We start from the raw sequence: 11,489 nt of genomic DNA on the forward strand, positions 1-11,489 counted from the left end.
TTGTCTAGAATAAAAATACGGCCTTTGCCATCTGCCAGGAAAAGAAGTGCTTAGCATAAAACATGCACATATAGAAACAGCCTGTTGTAAAAAGAAGAGGACCTTTTGCAAAGAAATCCTCTGTTAAGTTTATGTCCCAGTTCATCTAAGTCTACTTCCATGTTTTACAGATGAAGGGGTATTGGTCTCACAAGAAAATAAGAGGCCAGCCAAAGCCACACAACCAGTTAGTGACAAGCCTGGGATTAGAACTCAGGCCTCACGCCCTTTCCACTGGTGTAAGGGAAGGAGACAGGAAAACTTCCACACTGGAGGAAGCCAAGGGGACTTGAGGCCGATGGTTACCTTTGCTGGGACAGGAATAAGGCTTTACAGAGGCAATCTTGTAATTGCTGTTCTAAAGAGGCTCAGGAAAGAAAGGAACCAGCAGAGAAAAACAAAAGGGAATTAGTAAAAGAAAACAGAGAGTTAAATCATGGGCCGACCCGTTTTTACACTATGGGGATCAACATTCTCTCAAGTTACAATTTAGGAACTTTCTATGTATATGTTCAACTGCTTATGGCAAAGCTTTAAAGTACAGAATTAGTAAAAGAAAACAGAGAGTTAAATCATGGGCCGACCCGTTTTTACACTATGGGGATCAACATTCTCTCAGGTTACAATTTAGGAACTTTCTATGTATATGTTCAACTGCTTATGGCAAAGCTTTAAAGTACAGTGGCTAACAGAGGCTCATAGTGTCATGGTCACATTCTGTGATTATTTGAGTATACAGACCTGAAGGGTGGGAGAAGGAGGCAATGAAGCTTTAACATGTCTCTGAATTTCAGCTCAAAATTAAAAGGTTTAGTTTCTGATTTTCATTTACCTCAAGTTTTATTTCAAAGTACTTCCTAGGGAATGATTAATACTTTGTATTTTAGATAAGTGTAGACAATGTCTGGCATATATATAAAATCTTTCCTCTTAAGGTTCAGTTATTATTTATTACCAAATTCCCTTTTAGACATGTCTCTGCTTCTCCAAACCCTGTCCTTCTCCTCTTTGATTTCTTAACACAGAGGCCAGGGGGGTGGGAGGAGAAGGGATGTAGTCAGAACTGCAATGAAAGCAGCCGCTATGATCAGGGGCAGTCCTGCAGGGAAACTCCCCTAAGGTTCTATGGATCCCATCTCACCATGGGGCTCCTGATCTACAGAAAGCTGTGGGACTGAGGAGAGAGAACAACACTAAGGCAGAGAGCTGGGTATGATGCAGTAATGGACGCTGGCCTCTTACCACTGTGCCAGGCAGAGCAGGGCTGTGGGAGTTTGGCAAGGCCGCTCTCCAGAACATGGTAAGGAGGGAAGCCGATTCCTCTAGGGTGTGGTGCAGGGCACTGGCGCTGCTGCGAAGTTCATGGATGCCCTTGCTGCCCAGCACCTGGGGAAGAGCAGAGGGAGCCAGGACATCACGGGAACTGAGAGTTCACTTTTGCTTCCCCAGCACAGGGCTCAAGCTTCCTCTGTGAGTGAGGCACAGAACATAGGCCTGCACGAACCTAGGAGACCCTCACTCGCCATCTGCAGCTCCCAGGACTGAGGTGCTGCTCCCCCTACCTGGAATGCCCTCCTGTACCTGGAAAACCTCCAAGCCTTTCAAAACACATCCCCTTTGTCATGTCCTCCATGAGCCTGGCACCTTCCTTGCCTGGGATGAATGGCCACTTCTGCACAGGTGCCCTCACATCCAGAGGACGACTTCTCACACTGGGCCTGTAGCCCTTGATTGTACTTGTCTACCTGGACATGTGTTGAGCCTTGGGTGTGGAGGCTCCTTGCAGGCAGGGCTGTCCCTGTACACCAGGGTCTCTAGTGGCTCAGACAGCACAACCACTGGTGCCTGGTCTCCCTCAATGGTGAAGAGCTCTGAGAAGCTTTGCTGACTGCTCTCCCTCCCCCTGTGCAGGCTGAAGAGGAAATCCCACGGCTGCCAGGCTTCTCACCCCTTTCACACATGTGGCCCATGAGGCTACAAATCCCTCAGTTTTTGTCCCTCTGACTGATTTCACTCTGCCCACAGAAGGCCATGTGCCCATGTGACTGTAACAGGTAATGCATTCCCAAAGGGTGCTCATGGCAGCACACATATGTGTTGACACTTAACAACTGCTCTAGTGCTGATGACAACAGTACAGACTGGATTTTCTGTGGCATGAGGGGAAAATATCCAGCCAGCATCAAGTGGAACAGAGCAGAACTACATGAGAACAGAAGACAGAGAAGAAAGGGCTGGGCAGGGTATAAGCAGAAGATGCTTCTTCAGCTGCTGGGAGATAGAGAGCACGAAAACAAGGAGTGGGAAAAGGAACTAAAATCAGAGGAAGAAAGGACACAATGAAAGAGTGACCTAAAAGCTACAGCTTTGGTTACCTCTGTGCCTGGAGCTTCTAGGCCAGGGAAGGAGCGTGCTGCTCTCACAAGAGAAGCTATCTTTCTGACCAGCAGTTTGCCCTCCCCGATCTGCTGTCTTAGGGCACTATAGTCATCCACGTGGCCAATGACATGGCGGCCGTGCTTATTGGCAAAGGAGCCATCAGGAGCATCACCCTCCAGCTTGGGAGGGCTCTTCATTACTGGAGAAGCTTCCAAACCCAGACCTGAAAAAGAAAACCACAACAACACAGAATCTGCTGTTACTCATAATAATATCCTCAGTAGGCTCCAATCCAAAAGAGAGGGTGAAAGAGGCAGGAAACAAGAAAGGCAGCCTTGGAATAAACAAGGGTGGTGTGAAGTCCATAGAGATATTCTGGTTTCTATATTTTATAATCTTTTTTACATCATCTCATAATGATATATTTGCAAGGAGACAAATTTTTATACATACGGACACATGAAATTGTCAGGATAATTATTATTGATAATAAATTTCAGGGTAGAGGAGAGGCAGACAAGGAAATCAAGCTGGATAGGGAGAGCACTTTCAAGAATGTAGTGTACAGTGCAGCGAAGCCAAAGCAGAGCAGCAGGAAAACAGACACATGAAATTGTCAGGATAATTATTATTGATAATAAATTTCAGGGTAGAGGAAAGGCAGACAAGGAAATCAAGCTGGATAGAGAGAGCACTTTCAAGAATGTAGTGTACAGTGCAGCGAAGCCAAAGCAGAGCAGCAGGAAAACTGCAGGAGGAAGAATAATGACAAGAAAGGCACGACAGAGGGCACGTGAGTAGCACGGAAGGCCTTGGGGCACACAGAGAAAAATCTCGAAATTCAAGTCATGTGTATATAGACAAGAACGGTTTGTAATTTTTCTTCATCCATACCTGTGCCCTTTAGGTGTCATATTTACCATTTGTCCTGTTGCAGATCTCAGCTTCTGAGCCCGGAGCAGAGGAAGAAGAGCAGGGGAATTCTGCAGCTGGAGAAGCCATGCCAACATCCCGGACAGGAGGGGAAGCAACTGAATCTAGGGAGTAAAGACAAGCACAGTTTTCAGGAACGCTGGAACACACTGCACTGCAAGCACAGGCAGAGCCTTGTCTTTACCATCTAAGATCTCAGGCGACGTGACTCACCTCCTACATCATTATAATCCACAAACCACAATCAAAAGCAACAGCCAACCAATCCTTAGTTTCCTATGTTTCCATTTGTCAGAACAAAAAGATATTCCTCTAATTGAAAGGTGTTCCTTGAGAAAGCAACTTTCAGTTTGAAAAATAATGAAGTATATTTTTATAAACCCAGTTTTGAGTATAACTTGTATGTAGTTTCTAATACAATACCTTGCAAGTAAATATAAATATAAATAAATATACACAGTATATATGCTAAAATGTCAAATCAAAGAATAAATGGATGTATGGGGGATTAAACTCAACAACTACTCACAACTGTCACATGTTAGTATGAGTAAAAAATTCAGTTGTATGAGAAGAAAGGAGGCAGAAGGCTTGATTGGTTAAAGGTGCCCTACTGGAGAACAGAAAGCAACCCAACCATGGAGGAGCTGGAATGTATCACAAAGAAAGCAGCAAACGTCCTGCTGTGTCAAGTGTGGCTCTGAGCCTGCTTTCCAGCTTAGGCCTCTGGGGTGGGGGAGGAGGATCAGGGACTGAGCCAGTGGAGCTGAGTCTTGGCTGTTGTGTGGGAAGCCAGCGAGAGGGGAAAGCCTGGTTAGAGGGAAGAGGAGGAGACGGAACTCAACACTGCACCCATCATGGCAGCCCTGAAGAGGGTGGGCATCCACCTAACGTACACTGAGCTGTTCCTGGGGCCAGGTGCTACGCTAGGCAGTCCACATACTTTTTCTTCATTAAAGGCCATGAAAACATGATCATATGATTGTCACCTTCATTTGGTCAGATAAGGTCATTGTCTGATAAATGAGCATCTACCAGAACCAAAGACAAATAAGAATTAACATGAACAGGAAAAACAGGCATGAGAGTTTGAAATCTCAGTTTTAGAGAAACCTGAGCAGAAGTGATTCCTGATTAGAATAAAATTGAGGATATGGCCATGGTGGTGAGTGGGGATGGTGAAATGAATGGAGTATCAAAAGGAAAAAGAAGAGGAAGTAGAAATTGAATGTGTCAAGAGACTGGAGTTCAGGCATTATTAACACTGAAATTAAAACTGAGGGAAGTGAGATTGATGAGGGATACAGAGAAGAGAGGGTGAAACTTGGTCAAATATGCCTGTCTGAAGGCGGTAGGGCAGAGGAAGTGAACAGCTGCCACCCGGAATAAACATGCCTCCATCCATTACTTTCCTATAGCCCTGGTTCTTCAGGGACAGGAACAGTGTGCCACACTGAGTCCCCCACAGGTGAGGAAGAGACAAGCCAACCTAGAGGGTCTGGGAAGGTCAACAACACTGAGACAGAGCATGCTGAGGTGGACAAAACACAGATCAGAAATTAACACATCTGCTTCCAATCCTGGTTCTGTTTCTAACTCTTGTAAACCCTAGTTTGTCCATTAATGTCTCAATGTCTAAGTTTTCTCATGTGAAATGCAGAGACAGTAAAACCTGCCCTACCTCAGATGAAATTATATATTTGAAAATACTTGGTACATTTTAAAGCACTTCACAAATACAAGGAATAAATATTAACATAGACAGCTGCTAATTGCTAAGCAATTCCTATTGTGCCAGGCACTTGTAAATTATTTCATTTAATGCTCCAAATAACCATACAAGGTATATATTATTTACTATCCCCATCTTAAAGATGAGAAAACTAAGGCTTAAACACCCAAAGCAAACAGCCTGTAAGTGGCAAACTCAGAATCTGGAGCCAGGTCTGACTCTAAATCGCGTGATCTCACTCAAGGATGCTATACTAAAGCAGCTTCAATTGCAACCTGACCCTATGAAGCATGAGAGGGGCAAGATTACTCCTCTACCGCAGACATCCTGGTAACTCCTTTTCCTTTCTACCTTGGAAGAGTGACTGCTTGTTTCCAGGGTCAATGTAGACAGGGAAGCTCTGGTTGATGGAGGAGTGGCTGAGGCTGGCTTTGCTGGCACCACCATCCAACTGTTGCTCCAGCTGCAGTCGCAGACGAGTGTTCACCTGAATGCTCTGCTCCAGCTGCCCTCTCAGAGCTCGGATCTCTGCCACCAGGTGGCTCATGTCACAGCTCAAAGGGACTTGGTGACAGGCACTTGGGCTATAAGCTGAAAGGAGAGAGAGGAGGGATCTGTTAGCACTGACCCAAGTATTTGCAAACACTTGTCAGGACACTTCTCTGTCAAATTCCTTTCTGCCAAGAACTCCACCGTAATTTTGGGGTCCTAGGCAACACACAACAGCAACACATCTGTGATAAAGATGTCACCATTCCTGGGTAGAGCCGGAGGCACAATGAGATGGCACACATCCAGTCTGGAATTTCCCTGAGGTCCAAATTACCTTCATGCACCTGGAGGGCATATGAATGGCGGATGAGGACAAGCCTATTAGTTCATCTCCACATTAACCTTAGTCATGCAGGCTAGAGAGCAGGATCCTCCAAGGCAGGAAGTCGGCATTGAACTAGAGAAGGGTAGGGGGGAGGGAGAAGGGGATTTAATGACCTCTACACTCAGAAATCAAAGAGGAGAAAGAGGTGGCCTTTTCTGTTAATTCCTGAATAATGATTCATTTGGGAAGAAATCATTAAGTGGAGGTAGGCCTCCCAAGGATAATAAGGATATAAGGATTATGGAGGTTATTAGTGGTAATTTGTTTCATGTGTGTGATAATGAGAGCACTGTTGTAGTTTTGTTTAAATTAAATATTATGAACATGGTAACTGTTAAAATAACGTAAATTAGTAAGTTTAAGATTATTGTGGTGGGGTTACATATAAAGATGGTTATTCAGCCTATGTGTGCAAATGATCAAGGGGCCAGGATTTTTTGTAGTTGTACTTGATTAAGTCCTCCTCATCCTCCTACTAGAATTGATAATACACTGTTATTAGTATTATCTTTAGTTATTATGTATTAAGTGATCAATTGATGATACCTGAAATATAATTGAAATTGGTGCCAGTTTTTGTCAAGTTAGTAGGATTTTACCTGATATTAGTGAAATCCCTTGTGTCACTTCTGGGACTCAAAAATGCAATTGGGATAGTCCAAGTTTTATAATTAGTGTCACAGTAATTATTAGGAAGGCTGTCAAGTTAGGAATTTTTATGACTGTGCATTGCCCAGAATATAATACATTAATTATGATGGCTATTAATAGGAGTCCAGATGCAGTTGCTTGTATTAAGAAATATTTAGTAGCTGCTTCTGTGGATTATGGGTTTGCTTTTTTGATTAAAATGGAAATAATGGCTAACATATTTATTTCTAGTCCTATTCATATCATTAGTCAGTGTGAGCTAAATATTGTTACTATGGTTCCTATAAGGAGGTTAAATAGAATGGCGGAAAAGATTAGAGGATTAATTAGTACAGGAAGGGTATAAACTAACATTTTCAGGGTATGGGCCTGATAGCTTATTTAGCTGACCTTACTAAAGAATATGGTGTACTAGGTAGTGTGGAGATTTTTGAATTCATAAGAGCAGATTCAATTCCTATAATTACAGAAAAAAGAGAATTTAAACCTCTATTATTTACTCTGTCAAAGTAACACTTTTATCAGACATGTTTTTTATGCTTGTAGTGGAATACTTGATAGTAAAATAGGTATAGAGATATGTCATATGCATAAGGCTAATGTGAATGCTAAAAAAATTTCATAGAAGGCATATAAGTTGATCATACTGGAATTGTGGGTATGATGCTCAAACTTATAACAATAAGCTAGTTAGGAGACACGTTTTCATGACAAAATTGATTGTGTAAATTTCCAGTGTCCGGAATCAGGTGGTGCTCCTAGGAAAAGGATCATGGTTACAGCATTTTCATTATGATGCTGGTGTACTCTGTTATAAAAAATAGGGCAAGTGGGCTTGCAGCATACTCAACATTAAAACCTTATACAAGTTCTGATTTACCTTCTATTATATCAAATGGAGCCAATTAGTTTCTACTAATGTTGAAATAAATCATATTATGGCTAAGGGTCATGATGGAAAAATAGTCATATATTCTCGGGCAGTAATTAAAGTTGATAGTGTAAATGACCTATTTATTAAGATAACTGATAGTAGATAATGGCTAGAGTAACTTCATATTAAATCAACCCTGCTAATGCTCACAGTGCATAGATTAATGTGTATTTTGAATCTGATGCTCATTCTAATCAGAAGATAGAATACACAGCCAAGCTTGCTATGCCTAAAATGAATAATATTCCTATATTTATGTTAATTAGTGACTATAGGTAATGAAATTCGTAAGATTAGCACAAGGGTGAGGGTAGGTACAATGGTATATAGAATTATGTAAGATGTTAGTACGCTTGCTATGCCTAAAATGAATAATATTCCTATATTTATGTTAATTAGTGACTATGGGTAATGAAATTCATAAGATTAGCACAAGGGTGAGGGTAGGTACAATGGTATATAGAATTATGTAAGATGTTAGTAGTCATAATGGTTCTTTAATGAATAGTTTTATTGTACCAGAGAAGGAGTAAAGTAGGCCATGGGGACCAACAATATTTTGTCCTTTACAAAGTTCTATGTAACCTAACACTTTTTGTTCAATTAACGCTAGAAATGCTATAGCAAGTATGGGAATGATAAGCAGAAGATTAATCATAAACATATTGTTAAGAAGAGAAGTTGAACTGATTATAAAGTTTAAAGTTTTATGCAATTACTGGGCTCTGCCATCTTACAAGCCTTGTTTTTAGTCAGGGCATGTAGTAATGCATTAGATTGAGATAATATCTATTAAATTGAAGGCGATTTTTGAAGTGAGCCTTATTTCTCTTATCCTTTCATACTGGGAGAAATATTAAAATTTTGGTTGGGTTGACCTCGAGCACAACACAGCCTATTAGAATCTGACCTGGATTCCTCCGGTCTGACCTTAGATGATGTGGGACTTTAGTAGTTGAACAAACAAACCATTAACAGTGGTCACACCATTGGGATGTCTTGATTCAACATCAAGGTCATAAACCCTATCGTCAATATGAACTCTAAAAGAGGATTGCACAGTTATCCCTAGGGTAAATTATTCCATTGATCAAATTGTTTGGGTCAATAAATGGTTATGTTGCTTCAATTGGTCTAGTCTAGGTTTTAATCATTCAGAGGTTGTGTTGTGTTTTGAGGTCATCCCAACCAAAATTTTTAGTCTGGTAGATTTAAGTGTTATCCCTCTGAACAGTTACGTTAAAATTCTTTTATGTGAGCTAATTAATTTAAACTCCATAAGGCCTTCTTGTCTTATTTTGACATTCCTGCCTCTTCACAGGGAGGTCAATTTCACTGACTGAAAGTAAGAGAGTTAAACCCTCACTTGGCCATTCTTACAAGTCTCTATTTATGGAACAAACGATTATGCTACCTTTGTACAGTCAGGATATCACACTCATTAAACGTAAGTCACTGGGCAGGCAGCACCTCTAATATTAGCTATTGGATTCCTCCGGTCTGACCTTAGATGATGTGGGACTTTAGTAGGTGAACAAACAAACCATTAACAGTGGTCACACCATTGGGATGTCTTGATTCAACATCAAGGTCATAAACCCTATCGTCAATATGAACTCTAAAAGAGGATTGCACAGTTATCCCTAGGGTAAATTATTCCATTGATCAAATTGTTTGGGTCAATAAATGGTTATGTTGCCTTAATTGGTCTAGTCTAGGTTTTAATCATTCAGAGGTTGTGTTGTGTTTTGAGGTCATCCCAACCAAAATTTTTAGTCTGGTAGATTTAAGTGTTATCCCTCTGAACAGTTACGTTAAAATTGTTTTATGTGAGCTAATTAATTTAAACTCCATAAGGCCTTCTTGTCTTATTTTGACATTCCTGCCTCTTCACAGGGAGGTCAATTTCACTGACTGAAAGTAAGAGAGTTAAACCCTCACTTGGCCATTCTTACAAGTCTCTATTTATGGAACAAACGATTATGCTACCTTTGTACAGTCAGGATATCACACTCATTAAACGTAAGTCACTGGGCAGGCAGCACCTCTAATATTAGCTATGCTGGAGGTGATGTTTCTGGTAAACAGATAGGATTCATATTTGTAGAGTTTCTTATCATTTTGAGAATCTTTCCTTAAATGCATACCTGTGTTATTTGAATAAACAATCAATTAATTAGTTTTTGTTTTATTTAGTTAACTATCAGTGGTTATTCGATCTGATACAAGGGTTTTGAAAAATGCTTTAATTAGGAATTGGGCTAAAACTTAGTCTCAGGTGAACTTACAATTGGATTTAATAACATGTGTACGTATATCAGCCTTGGCTAACAGGCCTTTTGTTAGCATGCAAAGATGGGAGTAGGCACATTAGACCAGGAATCATAACTAAGTGAATTTTTCAACTGCTCCATATTTTTCTATCTTCACTCACCAGAGATAGTCTATTTCTTCATACTGGAGATGAAGAAGCTTAAGAAATATTCTACAAGGCCACAATGTTTGATCTGCTTGTACCTGCCTGCTCCCTGCCACTTTTCCGCCATGAGTAGAAGCAGCTTGAGGCCCAGATGCAACTGTCCCAGAATCGTAAGCCAAATAAACCGTTTTCCTTTATAAATTACCCAGTCTCAGGTATTCTGTTATAGCAACACAAAATGGACTAAAACAATATTGCTGTGAATGGCAGAATTTCATTCTTTTTTATAGTACAGTAGTGTTCAGTTGTGTATATATGCCACGTTTTCCTTATCCAGTTGTCTGTCAATGGATGTTTAGGTTGGTTCCAACTTTTGCTATTGCAAATAGAGCTGCAATAAACACGGGAGTGCAGCTATCCCTTTGATGTGATGATTTCCATTCCTTTGCGTATATACCCAGCAGTGTGATTGCTGGATCATATGTCAGTTCTATACGTGTAGTTGTTTGAGAACCTCCATACTGCCTTCCATAATGACTGTACTAATTTACAGTCACACCAACAGTGTAGGGGGGTTCCCCATTCTCTGCATCCTTGTCAGCATTTGTTATTCTCTTTTTGATAATGGCAGGTCTAACTGCAGTGAGATGATATCTCAGTGTGGTTTTGATTTGCATTTCCCTGATGCTTAGTGATGTTGAGCATTTTTCATGTGTCTGTTGGCCATTTGTATGTCTTCCTTTGAGAGATGCCTATTCAGCTCCTTTGCCCATTTTTAAATCAGGTTACTTGCTTTTTTTACTCTTAAGTTGTTTGAGTTCTTTTTATATTCTGGATACTAATCCCTTGTCAGACACATAGCTTGCACATATTTTCTCCCATTCTGTATTTTGTCTTTCTGGTTTTTTAACGCTTCTTTTGCTTTGCAAAGGCTTTTTAGTATGATATAAGCCCATTTGTTTATTTTGCCTTTTTTTTTTTTTTGCCTGTGCTTCTGGGGTCTTATAAAGTCTTTGCCCAGTACCGAAGTGTTTCCCCTATGTTTTCTTCTGCGAGTTTTATAGGTTCGGGTCTTGTATTTAAGTCTTTAATCCATTTTGAGTTGGTATATGGCAAGGGGTATGGGTATATTATCACTCTTCTGTATATGAATGCCCAGGTTTCTCAGCACCATTTATTGAAGAGGTAGTCTTTTCCCCAGTGTATGTTCTCAGTGCCTTTGTCAAAGATCAGTTGGCTGTAAGTATGTGGGTTCATTTCTGGGTTTTCTATTCTGTTCCATTGGTCTGAGTGTCTGTATGCCAGTACCATGCTGTTTGGGTTACTATAGCTTTGTAGTATAATTTGACATCAGGTGGTTTAATGCCTCCAGCTTTATTTTTTGCTCAGGATTGCTTTGACTATTCAGGGTCATTTGTTGTACCATATGAATGTTAGGATTATTTTTTCAATTTCTGTGAAGAATGTTGGTATTTTGATGGGGACTGCATTGAATCTATAGATCACTTTGGGCAGTATGGACATT

General features: G+C 40.7%; 1 protein-coding gene across 1 annotated transcript in view; it reads right to left on the reverse strand.

Annotated features, from left to right (window-relative positions):
- Nucleotides 1-11,489, reverse strand: part of PDE4DIP (phosphodiesterase 4D interacting protein) — a 153,448-nt gene that overhangs the window by 1,366 nt on the left and 140,593 nt on the right. Inside the window, exons 39-42 of the mRNA XM_008583029.1 lie at nucleotides 5,435-5,674; nucleotides 3,339-3,455; nucleotides 2,415-2,641; nucleotides 1,180-1,425 (exon numbers count right to left, since the gene is read on the reverse strand). Coding sequence (XP_008581251.1) covers nucleotides 1,180-1,425; nucleotides 2,415-2,641; nucleotides 3,339-3,455; nucleotides 5,435-5,674 — 830 coding nt within the window. The remainder of the gene's footprint in view (nucleotides 1-1,179; nucleotides 1,426-2,414; nucleotides 2,642-3,338; nucleotides 3,456-5,434; nucleotides 5,675-11,489) is intronic.

Source organism: Galeopterus variegatus, unplaced genomic scaffold (assembly GCF_000696425.1).
Source record: "Galeopterus variegatus unplaced genomic scaffold, G_variegatus-3.0.2 Scaffold2798, whole genome shotgun sequence".
NCBI classification, from domain to species: domain Eukaryota; kingdom Metazoa; phylum Chordata; class Mammalia; order Dermoptera; family Cynocephalidae; genus Galeopterus; species Galeopterus variegatus.